The 24,164-nt window shown below is 45.6% G+C and overlaps 1 protein-coding gene across 2 annotated transcripts in view; it reads left to right on the plus strand.

Moving 5' to 3' along the window:
• Nucleotides 1–24,164, plus strand: part of SLC8A3 (solute carrier family 8 member A3) — a 149,016-nt gene that overhangs the window by 119,277 nt on the left and 5,575 nt on the right. The window contains exons 3-6 of one of the 2 annotated variants that reach the window (XM_082647123.1): nucleotides 13,756–13,859; nucleotides 18,656–18,673; nucleotides 22,674–22,798; nucleotides 23,347–23,446. In XM_082647123.1, the coding sequence (XP_082503249.1) occupies nucleotides 13,756–13,859; nucleotides 18,656–18,673; nucleotides 22,674–22,798; nucleotides 23,347–23,446 (347 nt within the window). The remainder of the gene's footprint in view (nucleotides 1–13,755; nucleotides 13,860–18,655; nucleotides 18,674–22,673; nucleotides 22,799–23,346; nucleotides 23,447–24,164) is intronic. The other variant, XM_082647124.1, reaches the window with a different exon arrangement.

The following is a 24,164-nucleotide window of genomic DNA, read 5'->3' on the forward strand; positions in this document are numbered from 1 at the left end:
TATTGACCATTAGCAGCACTTCAGACCTTTAACACAAAGCAAATAGGATTTCCATTCCCCTCACCCTTGGGAAAAGCTCACCTGCAGATTTTAGACTCTATTCCTCGAGAAGTTTGCCTACTATGTTCCTGCCAAGATCACCAGTTAGCAATAGGCTAGGTCCTCACGTTGGAGTGGAGGGTACAGTGCTCAGCACTGCTGCCCTGAGCTGGGGCCAGGACTCAGCCCTGCCGACTCCAACCCTTTGAGAGCCTGGGCCCCACCTTCTTTCTAGGTGGTGCAAAGCAAGAATTTGCTTTTTGGCAGGTAGAAGAAGGGAAGAACCCTGAACTGGAAAACAAGTCATTTAGACATCTCACAGGCAGGGAATTCCCAGGTTGTCCAGTGGTTAGGACTCTGCACTTCCACTGCAGGGGGCACGGGTTCGATCCCTCGTAGGGGAACTGAGATCCTGCATGCTGCACGGCCAAAATAAAATAAAATAAAGTCAACTAGTCTTTTTTTTAAAACAGTCTTATAGGCAGAAATTTCTGACAACCCTTTTGGGACGCACAACGCAATGCACCAAAAATGGTGACAATGGTTGACAGATAACCTGGATGCTCTCCTTTCATCCAGGGCCACTGCATCGCACAGCCCCAGGGCCAGCATTCCTGTGGATATCTACGTGAATGGATGGAATGCTGCAGCTCTGCCTTAGCTTAGTACTGGATTGGTTCAGTCAACAAAACGCTTGTAGAATCAGCTCATCTTCCATGCAGTTAAGTCACTAACTGAAGGAGTTTCTCTACCGAGACCTGGGACAGTCATCTTTCCTGGACTTGCTATTCACTGGGATCTCTAGAAATTATCCACCGGAAGGATGGGCTTTATAAGCGCTCAAGTGCACAGGGATGTGAGGTGGAAGGCGGAGCTTTGACTGGGTTTGACTCAGGTCCTGAGGAGCCAGCTCTTCTCTCTTTCTAATTTTTAGAAGCTTTTTCTTGGACCTGAATTTTCACATCTTTACAGTACAAACTTCTCTCCTTTCTGCTTGGATCAAAATCATTCTGAAAAAATGAGATCCCCAGCAGAGAGAGAAAACAAGACAGTGAGACCCAGTATCTCCAAAGCCATGAATCGGATAACCAGTCACTTGTTCTCTTCGGACCTGGAGCAGACACACTGTTAAAAAAATGATTTTCTAGATTATTCTCACTACCTTTCCAAGAAAGGGATTTATCAATTTCAAGACGCAGAAGTGGTTTATTCCCAGATCATCGGTGGGTTTTTTTTTTTTTTTTTTTTTACTCCCCCTGTTGACTTAGAAGAGGAAGAGGATTGGAGCTGTGAATCGTCCTTCTCTCTCCACCCCACTCTCTTGGGGTGAGGCAGGGCACACTTGGAACCCAAATAGGCCTGTAGGTAACTGAGTCACATATGGAACTGAGACCCACACATGTCCACTGCCACGGGGATTGGAAATTTAATTCCCCTTTGAGGATAACTAAGCAAGGCCCCTACAGAGATTACTTTCAAGAAGGCCAGATTCTCCCTCTAGTGTACAGTGGAACGTTCCTTACCCTCACCCCTCCCCGTCATAGCCCCACTCATATGCACACACACACAATCAGGGATATGAAGCACTCCCCACCACAGGGCAGCAAAGAGGGGGAGAAATCTTCATTGTGATTTGAAGAGCACTCTTCTCCTAGCAGAGACATTGTAGTTAGACGATGGAGGAACACACTCTTTCCCATGTGTGTGAGCAAGTGCACACAAGAGACTTTTATCTTTGCGTGGTGGCCGTGAGAAATAGTCAAGCTTAGGAGCCTCCTTGAGGTTTGCGGTATACTCAAAGCAAGACGGACTTGAGCTGCCTGAGGAATGTAAGCTGATGCCCTCCACTGAGACACTACATTTCTTAATATTGCCTCCTATGCCACGGAAATGCCATAAGAGCAAAGGTCAGGGGCAAAAGGGTACTTTCTGTAAATGTCCGTACCACTAGACTATAAGCTCCATGAGAGTGGGAACAGGCTTTTGATCAATAATGAGTGGGTGGGTGGGTGGATGTATGGATGGACATTACAGAGAGCATCTAATTCCTGGAATGAAGGGTCCAGTCTTTATCCTCTATGAAAAGGTAGAGAGATAAAAATTTGTGATTTCAAATCTTTTCTACCCTGTAGAGCTGCTCTGTGAGGCATGACAGCCTTCAAAAGAAAGGGTGCCTATTCAGAAGACCTAAGAAATTAAAATTTTTCCTCATTTTGCCCTGAACTTTGGGAAACAGAATGAGTGGCCCCTTTGGGATTTTTGGCACCATTTTGCCTCTGACCATACCCTGAAGCCTTAGGTTCATAATCATACAGTCATTTCAGATGTCCTTTACCCTTTAGCCACGGGTAAGAGGCTCGCTCTTCGGGTGTGGGAAAAGTGGGGATTAGGAGAGCAAAGGAATCGGTCATGAGTTACGGTGCCCCGTGACGAGCCCAGACATTCCCAAATGGACAGAATGCACGTCAAGTCCTCAGATATGTGGGTGCGCACCCCTCGACTTGCCCAGCAGTCGGGTCTTAATTGTCAGTGGAGACAGAATGTTCCTGCATTTTGCCTAGGGGAAGCCACATCCTTGCTGGTTTTCCCTGATCGGCACAGCTAGTCGTAGGTATGGAGAAGTTGCAAGCAGCAGCGGGCTCATCAGAAGGGTCCAGAATAGATGCCAAAGCAGCAAAGTCATTTGTGCACGCTCCTCCTTACAGACCCAGTTATCCTTCCCTCCCACTCTGTACCTCCCTGGCCACTCCCCCAGGTTGCAGAAAGTTCTTCAATGAAATCCATGTCTCTGCCTCCCATATTCTTGTTGGTTCAGGTACGTGTGTGGCTTAATGAATCAGGCAAAAGTCTGCCAAGTAGGACTGCCATGTACAGTGGTGCAGGTTGTGCACTGCATAAAGACCCTTAAGTGGAGGCTGAAAATCTAGCCAGCACTCTCCACACCAAGCCCAGTGCCCTGACATGCTGCTCTGCAAGCCGGAGGAAGGCGCTCTCTCCTCACCAAGCTGTGTATCTCCAGGGCTGTATCTTTTCTCAGTTTTTCACAAAGGCGCCTTAGAGCCTAACAGCGGCCCTACCATCAGGACGACATAGTCTGATTACAAAATAGACACTGCAAGACAGTTCTAAGAGATTATCTGGCTCAGTTCCTGACTTTATAAAATTTTAAAAGCCTTTCATATTAGTTGCCTATTGCTGTGAAACAATGTGTCATAAACTTAGAGATGTAACACAATACCTATCTCACAGTTCTATAGCTCAGAAGTCTAGGCATGGCCATGGCTGAGTTCTCTGCTCAGGGTCTCGCGAGGCTGAAATCAAAGTTTGGGTGGCTGGGCTCTTATCTGGAAACTCTGAGGAAGTGTCTGCTTCCAAGCTCATTCAGGGTGTTGGCAGAATCCAATTTCTTTTGGCTTTGGGTCTAAGGGCCCCCATCCTTGCTGTCTGTCATCCAGGGACCACTCTGCTCCTTGAGGCTGCCTGCATTCCTCCTCATATGATGCCCTCCATCTTGAAACCAGAAACAGCACATTGAGTCCTTCTTATGCTTCAAAGGGATTCATGCATGAATCCCTCTGGCTTCCTCTTCTTCAGCCAGAAAAAAAGCTCTCTGCTTTTAAGGACCCCTGTGATTAGGTCAGGCCCACCTGGATAATATCCCTATTTTAAGGTCAACTGTATCGTATAACATAACATATCACATAACATTATGGAGGTGGTATCATATTCACAGGCTCCAGGGATTAGGGCAGAACATCTTTGATGGGACATTTTATTTTATTTATTTTTTCATCGAAGTATAGTTGATTTACAATGTTGTGTAAGATGGGACTTTTTTTTTTTTTTGGTTTTGAACCTATAATAAAAGTAAAAAATGAATGCAGAAGAACACAATGCCAAAAACTTAGTATGAATGTGCATCTCACTAGATGTTCAAATCTGGTATAGTGCAAATTTTGTTCATACTATTTTGCACTTTTACAAACTGAAATCACTTTGGTTCCTATACTTGCTATAAAGTATTGGCAACAAAATTCTTCAGATTCACATCTTTTGGCTACATTGTTTCTAACAGATATAGATTTTTTTTTTTCGGTATGCGGGCCTCTCACTGTTGTGGCCTCTCCCGTTGCGGAGCACAGGCTCCGGACGCGCAGGCTCAACAGCCATGCCTCAAGGGCCCAGCCGCTCTGCGGCATGTGGGATCTTCCCAGACCGGGGCACGAACCCGTGTCCCCTGCGTCGGCAGGCGGACTCTCAACCACTGCGCCACCAGGGAAGCCCCAGATATAGATTTATTTCCAGTTTAAGAGAAAAAATACTTACAGTTTGTGCATGATCAAGTATATTTGAAAGATTCAACAACTGCTTTCCTGTAATAACTTCTGGCTTTTCATAAAATGCAGACATCCTCCTTGAAAAATCTTTTCACATAGCTGATCATTTTCGTTTTCAGAAAATGTATAAGGGGTCATTGCAAAGTTCAGAATGATCCTTTTCTTTTCAACAAAATTCCTCTAAAACAAATTAGCTGCAGTCGACTAAAATTTACCCCAGGATATTTTCCTCAAAATAAAACCAAACCACAACAAGGACCATCATGCAAGTGGAGCCGAGGGCGCAGTCCACAGCCACTGGCAGTGGCTCCACCTAAGAGGGGACATTTTAGAAATTCAATCTACCACAGCCTCGTCACCCACCCACATTCCTTTTAAAAGCCAAATCTTTGAGCCTTTTTTTTTCCCCCAAAGGCCTGTTTGAACAAGCTCATTCAGATAGCTACCCATTTTGAGCAAACACTAGCATGTGGTAAAATAATTTGTAAATCGATCAGAACTACCTTTTCTCAACATAACCTCTCTCGAACGTGTTGGCAGAAGCTGACACTGTCAGTGGTCAGCTGGAACTGGCTCCTACCAGTTCATGAGACCTGATTGTTAAGTGTTGAAGATTTTTGCAAGCTGATTGTTCAAACTATCAGTACCTTAAAATTGACTATAGTGGGAGTATTTACACCATGGAAGGCATCACCCCAAATCAGGGCTCCTTTTTTTTTTTTTCCAATGAGCACGTTTACCAGCAAACCACTGGGTGTCGACCTTTCTTTACAGGTCATCTCCTCGATCTCCTGTAGCCCGCAGAATCCTTTCCACAGCCTTTTTCATGCATGGTCATCACCCTAGCCACCAGGAAAGGGGAGATAACTCCCTTTTAAATCAGTTCATCTCTTTGATGTAATGGTATGTGGTAGAGTTGAATTCTGCCTCCCCTTCAATGGACTCAGTCCTTTGGACGAACCACTTATGACAGCCCCAGAACCATTTGGAGTGGGCGCCATCTCCCTCAGGAGACATCTCTCCTCCAGATTCACATATCACATCCCAGTTAGAAGCTCAGTCTTTAGAGCCACACTGTCTGAGTTCAAATTCCAGCTCTGCCACTCATTTAACTGTGACCTTGGGCTAGTCTCAACTTTTCTGAGCCTCTGGTTCCTCATCTATAAAATGGGGATAAAAACAGTACCTACCTACATGGGTTACGGTGAAGACTAACTAAATGAGGTGATGTATGCACCTTGCCTGACATGTACCTACCTTATGGGTTTGTTGTGAAGATTGAATTGTTTAATATAACTAAAGCGCCAGAATAGAACAGTGCCTGGCATAAAGGAAGCACTATTAAATATCAGTCAGATAGGGCTTCCCTGGTGGTGCAGTGGTTGAGCGTCCGCCTGCCGATGCAGGGGACACGGGTTCGTGCCCCGGTCCGGGAAGATCCCACATGCCGCGGAGCGGCTGGGCCCGTGAGCCATGGCCGCTGAGCCTGCACGTCCGGAGACTGTGCTCCGCAACGGGAGAGGCCACAACAGTGAGAGGCCCGCGTACCACAAAAAAAAAAAAAAAAATGATATAAATATTAGTCAATTAATTTGAAACATGGTTTCTAGACTCTTCATCATCTTAGTCTCCCTGTTCTGGGTGCGCTCCAATTTCCCTCTCAAAATGTAGTGTCAGAATGGACCTAACTCCAGTCTTTGGCTGAAATGCTACACTTTTGATTCCAGCCCCCCTCTCCCTGACTGGCAGTCGTTTTTGAGTAGCTGCCTCCTTTTCCCTAAGTTTTTAGTAGAGTCAGAGAGAATTTCCCCAAAAGTGCTGGGCCCTGGACCAGCAGCATAGGAATACCCAGGTTACTTGTTAGAAATGCAGACTCTCAGGCCCCACACCAAACCTACCTAATCAGAATTTGCATTTTAACAAGATTCCCATGGAAAACATAGGCACACCAAAGTTTGAGAAGCGCTGTTTTCGGGGACCCTATGCCACACCTATGTTCAAGAGAAAAATCAGCGAAAGCACCCTAAGCCTTCTCGTGAGACGTGGAGCTTTTTCCCCAGACCTCGGTCGGGGTCGGGGGAGTGTCAGTGTTGGGTTGTCAGCCTGCCATTGGAGGTGGGAGGGCTTTTTCAGCCCTGGTTCAAAGCCAGAAACTTGACAAAGCAAGAGATGGGGGCTGCTGGCACCAACTAGGGAGATAAAAAGGACTAAAAGAAGAACCCAACACGGATGTGAGCCTTCTGGAAGCTCCCACAGAAAGGCTGACAGTTCTGCTGCCAGCTCCGTCCTGCAGCCCCAGGTCAAGGAAGCTTTGTGAGCGTTAGGTGGCCTGGAACACTCGGGATAAATTTAGAAATGATGAAAAGGAACCTTTGTTGATGGGGTGAAGAGTAATTTAGTGGAAATCAGGAGGGAAGAGGTCACCAAGTCAGAGATTCTTTAGAGATTCTTTCCAGCAAGGAAGGGCCAAAGGGTTAAGAAGCCAGCTACTCACATCGCAAAGCAGAGGCAGATCCCTTTATTACCTGCCTATGCTGCCTGAGTTTAAATGGGAGAATTCTAGGGTTCTTACTGTGGCCACAGCTTGGGAATGGCAGCCAGAGTTTACCCAGCCACTTGTACAAAATAAGCTATAGGAATAATAGGGGACATATGCCAAAATCCCAACTCTGCTGTTTACTAGCTGTGTGACTCTGGGAAAGTTACTTAACCTCTCTGAGCATCTGTTTTCTCATCTTTATTTATTTATTTTTTTTAACATCTTTATTGGAGTATAATTGCTTTACAATGGTGTGTTAGTTTCCGTTTCCTCCTATTTAAAGTGGAAGGAATAATACCTAGTTTACGTGGCTGAAGTAAGGATGAAATAAGAAGGTTCTCATGGTGCTGAAGGCAACGTAAATGCATATATTACATTAGATTCCTTCCTTGTGGAAAGTGAAATTCACAAGTCCTGATTTGGAATTGGGTGTCCTCGTAGAAAGGAATGTTCTGAGAGGCCAGCCAGGAAGCCCACAAACGTGTTTCCTAATCCCTTCCAGGTTGCTGGTGGGCGAGCTCCTGGGGGCATCTTTTCCAGGCAGCACAGTTAGGTCTTAGCTGGGAACGCTGCATGCTTTGGAACCTCCTTCCACAGAAGGCTCGGAGGAGAGGCAGGTGCAGGCCTAGAGCCTCTGAAAGCATTACTGGCTCTTAGGAGCAGCTGCTTGGGATGGTCTGACCCCATGACCATTTAGTAACTGGGCAGAAGGAGGAATTGGGAATAGGAGAGATACGGGGCTCAAAAGCCCTAGCCTAAACCCATGAGTTAGATCCCGGCTTGCTGTTGGAGAGAGCTCCTGAAGACTGGACAAATAGAGTAGGTTAAGTACGCTGAGGGTGTAGTTCAATGACATTTGGGCTTCTGGCCTCTTTGTGCCACTGAGAATGCTTAGTCATTCCATCAAAGTAGCCTTCAGTATATTTTTTTGTTCCTAATGACTTACATTTTTACTGTGAAAAGGCAGAGTAGAGTTATTTCATGAAGCTTCAGCTTCGTGATTAATTTCATGAATTTCATATTCATTTCATGAAATTAGAAATTTTGTGAATTTCTAAGGCATTAGAAATTCACCACTAGCAAGTCACTTGGGAAGATATGATTGAGGGCCTCCTCTACACCAGGCACTAGGACTATAGTGGCAAGTAAGAAAGACATGCTCCTGTCCTCAGGGAGCTTACACTGTAATGTGGACAGATAGGCTGTAAACAAGTAAGTTAATAACCTACCCAGCTGACTTTGGGCTGTGATCGGTGCACTGAAGGGAATGAGCTGAGGAAATAACATGATGGAACATGATAGAAGGTGACCCAGGTTGGAGAGGTGGGCATGGTGGGGAGGGAGACCCAAAGAGATAACGTGGCCATGGAAGGCCACACCGAGGAAGGAATGTTTATGAGACAACCAAAAGGACGAGGATAAGCATGGACCACGTGATGAATTAAGTTGGGTTATACAAGATCCTATAGGCAGTGGTAAAGACTTTGTATTTATTCCAATTAATGAGGCGTGATAGGACCTGGATTTTATTTTCAATAGATAACCCTGGTTGTCATTTAGGGAAGGGATTTAAGGAAGAGGGCAGAGTCAGGAGCAGGAAAACCTCTTAGGAGGCTGTTGTGAAGTCCAAGGGAGAGGTAATAGTGCTTTGATCTAGGTCTTGATAGCAGAATGGGCGCATTAAATGTTTTAGGGTCAGAGATGGGTGTCGGGCTGGTGATGGGGAGGGATGAGGGAGAGGAAGGATTTGGGTGATTCTGGGTTTGGATAGATGATGGTATCATCGACTGAAATGGGGGAGAACATGTTTGGAAAGAGAACGCGAGACCTGGCTGGTGACTCTTAATAAATTTAAATGTTCTTGTGGCCTCACGTGTGGTTTGAGCAGAACTGCGAACTTTCTCGGTTTTCTCCGGGCAAGGTAACACCCTAAGCCCAAACAGATGTGGTGCCTTCCGCACGAGCCACCTCAGGGAGGGAGGCTCACACCGCGCCTCCCCCACGCATGAGGCCCTCCAGCTGGGGGTTCCACCGAGCTCACCTAAGTTTCTCTTGCCGCTGCTTAATGCCTGGCCTCATTTCCCTGTCTTCAACCAAGTTGTCAGTGGCTTCTCTCCTTCTGTTTATCTGTTCACTAAAAATCAAACAAGCACAAGCCGTGCTGTGTCTGACGTGGGGTGTGTCCAACCCAGAGCTTGTCACTGACAGGGGCACAAAACCAGATTTGGGGAGAATATAAGCGTCTGTCTCCATGCTACCACCTTTAACATGCCAAGCCCCTCTAAGAACCCATTTGGGATCTCCCATCCTGGTTTATCCAATTCTTTCTTGACCTGACATCTATTTCCAGCCTGTACCACCTCTTGGGTCACCAGTTCTATTGCTTGATTTCCTTTTATTCTCTGACTCAGTGACTGGAGATGAAAAGATTTCTTTACATGTTACTCTCAAACCACCAGACTGGGGTCATATTACCCTTAGTAATGATAGTTGCTATTTATTAAATATTTACGAGGAAACGTACACCTTGCCAAGTGCTTTGCATGCATTTTCTCAATTAAGAACGCTATGAAGAGGTATTAGTATTCCACTTTACAAATGAGACTTGGCGAGCTTTAGCATGCTGCCTGAGGCCCAGGAGGGGGCTGGGTTTGATCCCAGGTCGCAGTCTCCCATCCCAATGCCATGGCCCTGGAGGAGGGAAGGCCAAAGTATTGTGGCCTTTCAGAGGCGGGACACTCACACGATCTCTGGTGACCAGCCAGGTTTTCCTGTGACTGGGGGTGGGTGTAGCAAGTGAGGAGGGTTTGGAGTCTGTTTCTGAAGCACTGGGGTGGCGGGAGCTGGGTGGGTTAGTAACTGCTCTTACATTCACTTCAGGAGCGACGGACCCACATCTTGTTCTACAGGATCGACAGTGTGGCCGACAGAAGCTCTGTCGACATGCAAAGCTCTAACGGTGACTTGGGAAACACGGGAGAGCTGAGAGTTTGTTCCAAGTCAAAATGTAGCAATATTCCTACTTTATACAAAAGAATAAAGGCTGGAGCGGAAGGCCTTGGTCTTCTCAACAAAGGGCAGGCCTCGCTCGGGGCACCCATGTGAGAAAGGGTGCATGCCCGTGGGCAGCTGAGCAGGGCTTCTGCGTGGCCCCTTCTTTCCCACTGCTGAGGGAAGCCTCAGCTCCATGCCCACCCCCGTCCGGCAGTGTCTCACACCCTCTGGGAGAGACCTTTAAACATCTTGTCCGGGGTCTGATCCGGAAATGTCCCCCTCATCTAGCAAAGGCTGGGAGAAGCTCAGGTCCACCTCTGTTTTTAAAGCTCCTAGTAATACATTTTTCTAAAGTAAAGAAATGCAAAACAGGGTTCCTGGCTTGGTTTATAATTTTCAATGTTTAAATTAACAAAACAACTCCTTTTAACACAAAGAAAAAACATAATGGTGCTAGTCACAAGATCATTGTAGGATTTATGAACTAATCATAATTCAGAGAGCCCTAGAGTTCCCGTGATCCAGCCAGTGTATACCTCTGAGTGCAGAAGCTCATTTGGAGATCAGGTCGGTAGTGTTCGATGCCTGCTGTGAATTACCAGAAGGTGTGACTTGAGCCAAATGGCCCTCCTGGCTTCCCTGTGATAGCCACCACCACAGAGAAAGGGACAGGCTCCAACTGCAGCACTCCCCCCCCACGCTGCCCTTTCTATAAAATAAAACTTTCAAGTCGGTATCAGCTAATTTCAAAAGAAAAATAAAATTGTTTTAAATTCCCCCTTGCCCCAGAAGCAAGAGAGAGTAAGGAAGCAAATACTTTAGGAGAACCTGAATGCCTGAGCCTTTTTACGTATATTATTTCGTAGCTCTCACGACTGCCCTGAAATGGTGTAATTTACGCATTATTCAACCCCTTTGTGTCTCAGGGAAATAATTCGTCCAAGATCACCTAGCATATCCAGGATTAGAACCTAGATCCATTGACTTCAAAGCCTGAGCTCCAGTCTGATCATGCCATAAAGCCACACGAAGCCCAGGAGGAGCCCAGTGGGGCTGGAAGGGGACCTGGGGTGGCCACTCTCCTCCGTGTCCCTATGGTGTTGGGGCAGACTTTGACTTTTCTAGATCTTTTCACTGTTTCTTTCTCTTTCCGTTTCTTATCCTGGCTGGCTGGCCCCCCACTCTGCTCCTTGTTTATGATACTTATTTTTCCATCCACAGCAAAATAATTCACATCAAGGTAATTGATCATGAGGCGCATGAGAAAAACAAGAATTACTTCATTGAGATGATGGGCCCCCCCGTGGTGGATATGAGTTTTCAGAAAGGTGTGGCACCCTGTCCCGCACACTAACGTTAACACTCTCCTCTCCTCTTCTGTTTCCTCCTTTCTCCAATCTGTTTATCTCCTTCTCTTCCCCTTTCTTCTGCCTCTCTGGTTCACTGCCCCTTGTTTCTTTTCTGTTTCTCTCTTTCCCCCCTCCCTCTCCCTCTATCCTCTCTGCACCCAGCTCTGTCCTAGCACCTGCCAGCCTGTCACATGGTATTGGAAGGGGGATGCTCAAGACCCCATGGCAGTTTTTTGTGGGATGGGGAGATGGATATGGGGAAAAAAACGCAAGGGAGAGAAAGCGAGAGAGAAAAAACACCAGCCACAGCCCTGAGAGTATCATATATGAGGCTCTCTGCTCCTCCTGAGTGGTTTAGGATACAAGGAAGAAAAAGATAGTGCAATCCCAGGCAGAAGGGCAGCCCTGGGAAACTGGCCCAGCTCTCAGCACAGAGATCTGTGGCGCAGCTCTTCTCAGGGCTAAGCTGATAGTCTCTGGATGTTGACAATCAAAGTATTTGTATTGGGGTTCTGTTTGTGGTTCATCCCATTCCCCAAGACAGGCTTTAGGAATCCCTGCTAGCAAGTGTGTTTTTCTCTCCCTGACCTTGACTGAGCTGAAAGTACAGGTTTGAGTTCTAGGTCTAGGTCAAAGGCCTACCTGCTGTCTTCTGTCTTCCCTCTGCAGGGCATCTAGGTGTGAAGGCAGTTAGAAGAGTGGGAGAGAAAATTCTGACCTGAGGTGAGGCTTCCCCAAGAAGTCACAGGACTTCTCAGTCGCAGCTTTTGCCTTTGATTTGAATGGCCCCATACACCCCAGCCTCCAATAGGCAGTCAGAAAATCCTCTTCTGGATGGATCATACTGTGGAAGGGGGAGCTGTCAATCATGCTCCTGCAGACCATGCCCATGGTCACAGAGCAAGCACCCCCTTCCCATCCCACAGCAGAGTCCCTGCAGTGGAAAGACAGGCCAGGCTCATATCCCTTAGACAGCCCTAGAGTACCATATCTAGGGCAAGAGAGAGTCCCAGAAAATGCTTCTTGACAATCAGTGAGCTTTGTCTTTTGTCCAATGAGCAAGGTGTGGAAAGGTGTCCAAAAAGTGCCCAGAAGGTCACACACACACACACACACACACACACACACACACACACACACACACCCCACAAATGCACAAAGCTGAGCCTGTCTTCAGAATGGAACAGGAACATCAGAGGCTCTGATGAGACTTTTTAGGCTATGTTTGTTAGCACTTTTTTGCCCTTTAGAGAGCATTTAGGTCCCAGGCCAAAAAAGAAGGAAAAAAAGAGAGAGAGAGAGAGAGAGAGAGAGAAAGGAAAGAAAAAACCCCACAAAAATAAAACAAACAAAACCAAAAAAAAAAAAGCAGAAAATAACAATTAGGGCTCACTATTAGGACCCGTTGACACCACTGTGGTTCCTGAAGGAACAGGAGAAGCCACACAGGGAGACCCAGGCCCACATGGCAACTTTGCCAAAGACAACAGACTTGAGCCAGCCTCAGGCCAGTCTCTGGAAGGAAGTGATTTTCAAGAAAACTTTGCTTCCCCGTATGATTTGGTTTTATTAAAAGACACTGTGCTTTGTTGAGATACCCAGAAATGAACAGAAACCTCCATTATCATGTCCACCAGACCCTTGGTAGTCAACATTTAAGCCGGCCTTGGTACACATCACCGCTATGTGATAGAAGTCCAAAGATGATTTAGAATTGATGACTTACATCATTTTTACCACATTTTTCAGGAGTGCATCAGCTGTAAATATTAAAGGAATACTACATCCTATCGTGGTTAATACATATTTATTTTACTTCCCACCACTGAAGCCCTGTGAGATAAAGAATGAGAAAGATAATAGAATTCTGCCTTCTTTCCTTCCCTTCTCTCTCTCTCTCTCTCTCTCTCTCTCTCTGGTTTCCCTACCTCATAAATACTTTCCTTTTAAGATTTTCTTTCTGAGGCCCACATAACAAGTGGGAATAGACACAAGGAAGGGAAAAAAAACCCTAGATAGATACTGTTGACATATTTCCGGTTGTAGAAGAGCCCTGGGTCACCCCCGATGGGCCAGCAGTTCACCTACTGCCCAAAGAAATGCCAATTACCATGTGACACCCAGTGGAATGTGCTGCCCAACTCACTTCCTACTAACCGTCAGCAGGATCGAAAATGACTCCTCCCCACCTTCAGCCCCCTTTTTCCTTCCCATTTCCCTCCTGTCCTTCTGGATCCCTTCCTTTGCCAACTTTTCCTTGCCTCCTGGCTCCCTTTCCCTCTCACCTGTAAGGACAACTATGACCAAGGAGATAAGAAAAGCTAAGACCATTTTTGACACAAGAGCAATTCAATCCACCAAGTCCTGTCAAAAGCCACCATGGCAGCACTGAGCTGCATGTGCCAGGAGTGATGGGGAATGATTTTAAAGGCTGGGCTCCGGGTGACCAACCAATCTACCGACCCAGTCGACACTCTCTCTCTTGTTGTCCCTACAGGAAAACCGTAAGGGTTAAAATAGTAGATGAGGAGGAATACGAAAGGCAAGAGAATTTCTTCATTGTCCTTGGTGAACCGAAATGGATGGAACGTGGACTATCAGGTGTGAGATTCTTAAAAACAAAACAAAACAAAATAAAACAACAAAAAGAAAGAAAAAATTTAAACAAGTTGAAAAGCAACAACAACAAAAAGAAACTATGTTTTTTTCTCCCCCCTTTTCTTTCCTTTTCCTCCTTCCTCCTTTTGACCAATGGACTTGTTTTATTCTTTTCCCTCCTGTATTCTCGCTCTTACCCTGTTTCGGTATCATCTCTGCCTTCTTAGCCATAGCTTATTTCCACGTCCTCCTTTTTCACCTTTTGGACACACTGCAGCCTCAACCCCTCATGACCCTAATGAGTTACTTCTGCCTTGTGCTCCAATTACCTGATTACCAATGTCCCCTGCACTCCCCATCCTCACAGCCCCCTACCATATACATAGAGTCACCTGTAAATGTGCAAACTCCTTGGTGGGTGGGGAGGAGAAGATAAAGAAAGGAATGTAATGCGATGCATGCCTCTGCCCCTTCCCTGCCTTGTTCCCCTTCCACCCCTCACTCTCTAGCCCGGATTGAATGGGGGAGGGTCTGGGATGGGGGCTGGAGCCCGTCTTGCCATGATGCTTTGAGTCTTCTGCTGCATCTCCCAACCTCCGTTGAGTGCTTGGCAGGTTATTCACTTGCAGAGTGGCCCATGGGCCCCTTTGTCCTTCATGGAGGTAAGTGTTTTATCTGGCTATTTCACAGTTGGGTAGAGCAAAACATGGAAAGGTATACCAATTGTCAGAGGCCATGCTTCTGAGAGCTCTCTGAGAGAAAGCTGCCTTCTGAGCTAGTCGTGCAATCTGGAATCCTGAGCTGTTCATCCTTCCGTTGACATCCCACCCCATCCCACTCTACCTCTGTTCTAGCCCAAGGTAGGGTACTTTATTCAGACTGCTTTAGGATAATGCAGTCCCGAAAGCAGAAAATTGAGTCTGCAAAAGGAAAGTAGTTAACTCCAGGTATGGAAATCTCCTTAGCCGGAGGGTCCTGGAAAAGGATTGACATTGGGCAGGCCCAGAGTATGGTCTTACAGGTTTTCCAATGGAAGGGACTCCAGTAAAAGGGCTTGCTTGTTGTTGATCTCTGAGAAACAGGTGTTGGACGGTTCACAGAAGTCTGCCTTGGCTTGACATCTGCAAATGAGCGTATCACCCAGGTCTTGAGATAACCCTCATCCCACACCAGAGACGTGGCCTCCTCTCCTCCTTTCCTCAGGCCCTGCATCTTGGGATACCTGCCTAAGGGACCGATTACATTGCAACCAAGGTAGTAGTAAGGAAAGATTTCTTCCCTTGAAGAAAATGATTAGAAGCTACGACTTTGAAAGTGTTGGAGGAATATATGTGGGTAAGAGTCCTCTTGGGAAATATCAAGAGGAGGTCATTCACACTCCCCTTCAGGAGAGATGTGCTGCTGGAACCTCATGAAGGATAGAATGGTGAGACCTACTTGTTTGTCAAAAAAGGTGATGATTCTGCAGCTACTTCATAGTCACGTGGCAAAGAGCAGGATGAAGCCTTTCACTCAAGGACAAATCTAAGAGATTCGGCGACTATGCTCCCAAAGGCTCATGCCCAGGTCTTCTTCTCAGACACGAATGATTGTTCAGTTCCCCTTGTCTTCTGGGGACTCTCTCTGCAGACCTGACCAGTTCTGTGCCCACACTGGTTTTACACCTGCTGTTGGAGAGGCAGAAGCCCTCTCTGCCTTCCATTATTCATCCTCTTGTTGGCCACCTAAGAAGATGTTGCCATGAGTCTGATTGCCAAAGAGTGCTGGAAGAAAAGAGGAAATCTCCAGTTCCCTTGCTTCCCAGATTGTGTTCCTGCCACCCAGAATATTTTCAGAAATTGTCTCAACACCTGCCCTACTTCATTCTCATCTCCCTTGTGCATTTAATGCACATCTTCATGATTGGATGGACGTAGCAGACACCTAAGGCCATTGTAAACTAGTGTCGTCAATTTCCACAGTCCTAGCTACTTATGTGCAAATGAAAGCAGGACAAAGGATCGCACAGGGTAGCTAAAAAGAAGGCAGTCTTCTCCAGGCAAGAAGAATGGGTTGGAGGTCCATCCATGACTTTATTCTACCAGTAAAGAGTCTCTTCTTTTCTGCCTCGCCAATAAACCCCATTCAACAGCTGGACAGAGAGTGACCTAAGATAAACCTTGCGGTCTTCAAGAGACTTGGCCAAACATGAATGCCTGTGGCTACTCCTCATTTGAGGACCCCATTTTACTGCATTGGATTTTCTGTCCAAGGAGATGTAAGCAGAGTCCTGGTGGAGCCCAGTCCTGGGGGAGGGAGTAGGTGAGAAAATAAGGATTTTATCGAGCTATCGGTGTGATATGCCTCCAGATCTTCCCAGTGACCAAGATGCCAAGATGGAAGGTGCCAATAGGAAAGGTGTCAGTCTTCTGTCAGTTTCTATTGTCTATAGAGTTCATTTTCAGTTTCTTCAGATCTCCTCATATTTTGGCATTAGAGCACAAGTTGAAAGGTCATAAAACTTGATTGTCTAGATTCAGAGTCAAATGAAACCCCATCCTGATTTCCAGAATGTCCTGCTGTTCTCAGAGTGAGAAACTACACAGCGGAAATTGCTTTTCATTATCACTGCTACATGGGAGAGTCTTAGGCATTCAGTACAACATAGTATAGTGTGTGCATGGTCATAATGACAATTGCATTACAAAAAAAAGTAAAGGACTATATTTGAAATAGGAGATTCTATTCTTGGCAAACAAAACAGACTTCAGAGGTGAGATTAAATGCTCTGGACAAGTTGGGGGAGGGAATAAGGGAGGATGAATAGGAAACACAGTTGCCTTGCAATAGAGGGAGCCCTGGGGTCTAGCAGTGGACAGCTGAGAGCAACTCTGAGCAGCATGGTCAAGGATGTGAGGCCTGGGTCTGGACATTGGAAGCTTCAGGTGGGAAAGGAAAGCTCTCTCCGCCAGGAATGAGGCCTGTTTGCTCCCCCTCTTACCACATCCATGGGCTCACCCTGACGAGCTGCCCAAATGCTTCCAAATACTCAGAGCTATGCTGTTTCCTGCTTGTCCCTGGGTTGTCTGAGCAGGGATAAATGACTCTCACCTGACCCTGGGGATCAATGCAGGGGAAAGTTCAGCTCCAGCTTCTCTCATCAGCAACAGTAGGAAAAACACCCTGGAGATATCATGTCACTCAGAGTTGGTCTACCTGGATCTCACTGACCCATCCGTAACTGCTAAGTGGAAAGTCTCAGATTCGTGTAGACATGACCAGCAAATGGTGCAGGTCAGCTGACTTAAAGCCCTCTCATAGTGCTAAAGATGATCCTGGTGTTGGGAGGGATATCTGAGTAAAAACCAGGGCAGCAGGGATCTTTCTGGAAGAGCTGCCCCTTGGCCTCCCTGGATACACTAATGTGTTTGGATCTCTAGTTTCCACTGGAACCTGGGGGGCTGGAGGGGTTCTTCTGTCCAGATTCATAGAAGGAGCAGAATGAACAAGCTCTCTTGCTATCTATCTATCTATCTATCATCTCAGTGTAGTAAGGAGATCCACCGATCCATTACCCCTTGGAATTCCATATGGGAGAAACCAGAAAAAGTCAACTGCTGTTCTCCCTGCTTATGGACCATAAAGATTCTGGATCCGTATGTGTTTTCAGTGGCTGTGAATATGGGATTACAGACCTGAGTGGCATTCTTAGAGATTTTTAGAAAAAACAATCTACAGACACTTTCCCCCACCCCCTGCCCCACTCCTTCCTCAGCAATCTCCCTCAGTCGCCAGCTGCACCAGGAGTATGTAACAGGATGTTCCCAGGCTTTTATTTGACAAGAACCAGGGAGTGAGGTGCCGCACTAAGACACCATCAAGGTGAAAATGTGGTATGTTACAAGAATGTTTTAATTTTTGGATCTTGAAATCTAAGAGAGTTTAGCATAAGTGAAAACTCAGGGGCTAGGGATGACCTGTGCTGGGTACATCTTTCACCAAACCATGGTTCCCAGGCCATGCAGGGACCTTGTATTTGTCATCTCCATCTACCAATAGCTTTCAGTATGACAGTCTCCCTGGTCCAGAATATCTGGACTCTGACTTAGCCTGTCCTTTCTGAAACAAAACACCATCCAGAGATGCAGCTCCACAGGATCTATGAAAAATACATTTGCCATAATAGGTGACCAACAGTAAATCTCTAATGAGCACCTACTAATTACAAGGACTTTGCAGTGACTTTGTAGGCACAGGTGATACAAAATGGGAGGAGTCCATGGCCTCCAACCTCCAGGCTATCTCTCTAAAATAACACACTATTCAAGGAAAACATTTTGCAGGATTTACCTTTTCACAAGGTCATTCTTTTAGGGGTACTCAGAGCTGGGTCAGGGTTGCAACCTATACAGTTTTCAAGATAACTGGATTCTCACTCCTTTACAGAATGGATGTGATAACCTGATCCCATAGAAGACCACAAATGACCAACTCTGTCTCTTCTCCACCCGCTTGGTTCCCCCATCCTCATTCCTCTATCCCTGGCCCTCAGAGCTGCAGGGAAGGTGTGGGGAAATTTTGCAGCTGCAGGCCCCTGGTGCTCAGCAGTCTCTCCAGTAGTTCACGCCCCTTGCTGCAGTTGCTGCTGCTGTGCATGCTCCAATTGCTGCCTTTTGCATGTGGCTGCACAGTTCTCATCTACTAAGCTCACTGCTTTCCTTGTGCTACTGCAACCACAAAGCCTGGGGACACTTTTAAGATGGGACCTTAATGCTCTTTCCTTTTCTTTCTTCCTCTGTCTGGTACCCATTTGCAAACAGCGCTCCTGTTGTCTCCAGGTAAGGGGAGTCTTCCCCCCTTTTTCTGCTTCTTGCCAGTGCCATTATTTAGTTTAAGACCAATGTCCTTTGATTTATTTACTAGGAACTGTGGGCCCAACTTAACCTAACAAGCTCTCCTAAGGACTTGGAGATATTTCCCTACCTAAAGTAATTGTGAGGAGGTAGACAATTCCTTGAGCACCATTTTAGTGGATGTGAGTAAAGGCATAGCTGGTCCTCTCTGAGACCAGGAAGAGAATTGAAACTTACCAAAGAAATTGTGGGTCATAGACTTCTCCTGAGCCTTAATTCCTCTGTCATCTCATGCTGTGGGGCAAGAGAGGATGAGAGTCAGAGCTGACTCTCCTAATAGGATCATGATGGGATGAGAAAGAAAATACTTTGATCTTAAGGGGTACAGGGAGAAATAATCAGGAACTGCTGTGAGAACATGAAAAGCAATTTTTAAGGAATCTGGTATTTTATTGATCCTGAAGATCTTCCATTTCATCACAGCAGAGACCTGAATTTCTAGAACTTTGGTTCATTAGTCATTGATCCTTGAAGTCACATGTGCCGTGAACAACAAGAAGAATTAGAATATTATGGTGGGGTGGGGGTGGGCAATGATCTGATTGTATATAGAAATTCGGGGGAATTTATGTTGGAGATATTCTCATGCAGAGTCTAGAGCCTGTTGTAGGAAACACATCTACTTTGAGAGTATGCTTGCATCAGTGGAATCAAATCATAGACAATGTCCAACTTTGTGAGCAGTTAGGAATGCATTTCCAGCATATCGGCAATATTGTAACTCTTGGTGCAGGCAGAGTGAGCTATACAAGATGTCTCAACATATGTTAAAATAACATTTTATACTTCATTAGTTCGTTGAATGTATAAAAATTTTAAGGTTATTTGAGAGGCAAACCATCTTACAGAATTCATTGGTAGACTCAGTCACCATAGGCTGGCTGTACACTGAGTTTGAGGAAGGGGCAGTGTACATAGTAAGGACATTTACCTCCTTGGAGTCTCAAACCAAAATAAAAGATATATGTAGGTAAACCCCTACATTTTCCCTTTATGGAAAAAAATTACTCCAGCTTCCCTGGCCTCTTGCTTCCTCTTATATCAATAGGATGACGACTATCTCCAACCCCATATATTCCACTCTTCTCCCAGGGTTTCAATGTCAGAGCATTGGGTGTTCTCCACTTCACTCATCTTCTCGCCCGAGGAGACATTTGGGCTTTTTTGTTCCAATGCTTGCCTCTACCCCTCCACCAGCCACACACATATGCACATACCAAAGGTTGTGATTTAATTTAAGCTTCATTATACTTTTAACACATTGGCACAGATACCAGTAGAAGCTAAAACAGGAAAAGAAGGTGTCATTTCCTAGATCTTTCAATCTGTACACCTGCAGTTTAGGAGCCCTTGGTTAGACTTTAAATTCACTGGAAATCTCAACTCCTTGTTTGGATTTTCCCAGGTGGCCAAGCAAACATGATTCACAATGCCTGGTAATGAAAGACGGAGAGAAAATATGTTCAATCTGAACTACATCACCAAGCTCAGGGACCTGGGAGTTAGAGCACTGGCTGCATCGCCCCATTTCCTTCTGAGGATGTCTGTAGAACATTCATGGCAATCTATTCCAGTCTTACCTGGCAAGCTCTTTCCTCTTCCAATATCTGTTGAATCTTCCATCCTATTAATAGTATCATTCTCTCTTTTTCCCCTTCCTCCTCCTTCTCCTAGACCCAAGAGTTTGTTTAGTCAGTCTGAATATCAAGATATCACCTGTCATTTATTCTCTACACTTGAAATTCAGAGGAGTTACATAAACAAGTGATCAGAATAATTATGGTCTTTTACGTTTGAGACTTATGACTCTCTCAAGAAATTAACTATTTGAATGTAAAGGAATGATAATTACAGAAGTAGAAAAAGGCAGGAATTGATACCAAATCCAGATACTAAATCAGAGTTGATTTAAAGGCATGTGAATCAATCAATTAACAGATATATATATATATATATATATATAGACAGAGAGCGAGAGAGTACCTCTGTGGGGTACTGTGGGGCTGTGGGAGAGCGAAAGATAGAGGATTGGTTTTTTGTCAAAGAGATTTCTGCAGAGAGCTAGAAGGAAAAACTGACTGTCACCACAGGGGTAGACAGGTCAGTGGCTAGATCAATATCCTGCCAGATGGATATAGTGCTAGATTGATAGCTAGACAAGAGGTTAGACAGGTACATTTATAAGTCACTGGAGAGCTCATTACATCGGTATAAAGTTCTTGTGGCACATGTAAAATATGACAAGGGAGAGTCGGGGAGGGAGGAGTGGAATAATACTGTCACTACTAGGATAGGCATTGCGATATGGTGCCAAAAGCTACAAGTAGAGGAAAAGCGTACCCATGCTTTTAAAGAATCTACGTATACATCTTTTTCCAAAGACTTTTATTCAGAGTGGCTTGCAGTCTGGCTTCTAGGATCACTGACTTCATAGCCAGACTTATATTCAGAATTAACTACTAAGAGGCTCATATGGACTAAATGAAGTCAGGCTGCTAGGGGGTGTCTGCATAGAAATGTACAGGAGGACATTGATCGTTGAGAAATAATTGTTTCCTAAAGTGGTCACCAACACGAAAGGGAGGACAGCACCACGGACAGCTCCCCAGCGTTTTGGGATTGCCTTCTGTGTTTGGTGCCAGAAGCACTGAGTAGAACAGCCAGCTCAGGAATCCTCCGCATACTCTCTTACCAGTTTCATTCAAGACAACTCAGAAATTCTTATAGAAAACAGACTCTCTGCTTCGCTTATCATCTTTCCAGTGAATTCTTTTCCTTGCAACCTCGAGAGCTCAAATCTCACCCCTCCCCATGCTTCACAAATTCCCAAGATAAAAAGAAGAGAAGACCTTCTTGGCCTCTGACCCATTTTGTCCTTGAGATTCTTCAAGGACTAGAGAATTCCCCCCAGGAGATTCACTGTGTGGAATGAAAGCAATTAAAGAGCCAAATAAAAGAATTAATTGCATGTAAGAATGTGGACTCGGCTGGAAAGATGTTTAAACGAGCTCTGAAAGAAACAGGACGCCAAGAGCAATTTTCTAATCAAAGGGGAATAAAAAGACAATCTCTATTCCACTTTAATCTAGAAAACGCGTCTTCATGGTGAAGTGGTCTTAAAATGGACTCACCAGCTGAAGTGCAAAAAATGTCTAACTGTTCAGCATGAGAATGGACCACCGGTGATTGAGTTAAGATGCTGAGGGGTGACAGGGGATGCCTCAAAAGGAAATAGAGGAAGAGCTTCCTTTTGTTTTGTTTTTGAACAAGTATTTGTGTTTCAGAAGAAATGTGCCTGGTTCCTTAGAAATTCTGGGGATCTTTCATTTGGAAATCATGAAGTTTGGGGGGAAATCTTCCAAGTTTCTCATGGTGAGGATAATAGTCACTAGTATGAAATGTAGATATTCCTGGAAATATCCCTTCTTCCTCCTTTATAGAGGAGAACACTCCCAAGAGTGTTGGAGACAGATGTTAATGGGAACCAGTGGACATTCCCTTTGGGTGAAAATGTGCTTCTGACCCCCAAGAACTCTTATATGAAGTAGTTGACCAGTCATGCCCAACAGTTCAAAATTGTTAAAGGTCAAGAGATTTGGCTTTGGTTCCCAGCTCTTCGATATCTCACCAGATGTCTTGGGACTTCACTTGGTGTTATTTCTCAGAAGATCCTTGGGTCAGATTGCCCACCCAGGTATCAAATCAAAAGAGGAACGTTTAGCCCAGGCCTGCAAGGAACACTCTCATGGTCTGATGATCATAAAGTGTTTAGCACCTTATAGAAAAAGGCACTAAAAAGTACACAAAGTCCTCATCCTCAAGAGCTATTTGCTGTATGCCCACTGCCCATGCCTAATACCCTGAGCTTTAGACTTCCAGGGAATGGCAAATGAGCTAAAGCTAGTCTGATTTTGCTTTGTTGCAGAGGTGACAGACAGGAAGCTGACTGTGGAGGAAGAGGAAGCCAAGAGGATAGCAGAAATGGGAAAGCCAATATTGGGTGAACACCCCAAACTAGAGGTCATCATTGAAGAGTCCTATGAATTCAAGGTCAGGCCATAAGTGAGATGTAATTGAATAATAAAGTAATGAAGTGGGAGGTAGAAGACCTGGAGTCTTGTTCCAATGTCACCACTGAATATGTGAAGTTGAAACTGAACAACTCACTTATCCCAGGCTCAGTTTTCCCATTTGTAAAGTGGAGCAAACAGTGCTGGCCATGTGTATCTTAGGAATATTGTGAGGAAACGTAACATAGCCTATGGAATAAATGAGCTATAAAGCTCCTAAATGTATCATCACTAGTTAATTGTATTTTTAAAACAAATATACTAAAATTCACTACTCCAGGCTAGGTTTACTGACATCATTAGTGTTATTCTCTGTTGTATTGCTCTAAATATCCAATGTCAGCAGTCACAACTGGAGAAAAGGACTATGCCAGAAGATACCCCCTAAGGCCATTCCATGCATAACTTTCAGAACTCACGTGGAGCCCCCTGGAGTACAGGGTAGCTTTCATTCCCATGAAGTACCAGACTCTACAATGGTTCTGAGCATTCTAACCTCATGGTTCCAAGTTTTAATCTTCCTGACAGACTACCGTGGACAAGCTGATCAGGAAGACAAACCTGGCCTTGGTTGTGGGGACCCATTCCTGGAGGGACCAGTTCATGGAGGCCATCACTGTCAGTGCAGGTAAGAGGGTCACCAGATGGGCACAGGCAGCTCCAGGGAAGCAAGAACACAGCCATGTCAACAACTCACCAGTCTCTGGGAGGGCCCTGTGGCCAGTCTTCCCAGCTCTAACCCTAGATGTTTGCCTTTTCACTGAGTCACTTTGGAAGAGAACTATGGGGTAACTAGAAGAGCATGGCTATCTCTGGTTTCAAACCCTGGTTCTACTGTGTGAACTGGGACAAGCTATCCTCTCTGTACTTTGACTTCCTCATCCAAAAAGGGAACTATTGCCACCTTTCTCAGCAAAGAGAGTAGAAAGTGGCACAGTCTGGTACTGAACAGGAACTTAAGAAATTCTCTTTTTCATCATTCCGTCCTCTTATTAATTTGGTTTTCCTTTTCTGATTTAGAGATGTGGGGGTCTGGGGTTTGTAAAAACCTTGCATTGACTGACAAACCCCTGCCCTGGATGATTTCAGACCTCTCCTCGGCAGTGAGTGACAGGTTTCCTCAGTGGGGACCCACAGCACAGGCTAGCATCCCAGAGGCCTGCATGCGGGTTGGCATGGGGATGGGAGGGGTCTTGCCAGCACTCACAGCATTGCCTCTTAGCACCACGGAGGCCTCCTGTACTGCCCCGCACTCCTGGCCTTGTCTCTTTTCATGAAGCTTTGTTGTCATAGCAACCCACGGGGTCACATCCCTGAGGTCCCAGCACCAGAGCCAAAGTACAGCC

Source organism: Grampus griseus (genome assembly GCF_964374135.1).
Source record: "Grampus griseus genome assembly, chromosome: 2".
In the NCBI taxonomy this organism is placed as follows: Eukaryota; Metazoa; Chordata; class Mammalia; order Artiodactyla; family Delphinidae; genus Grampus; species Grampus griseus.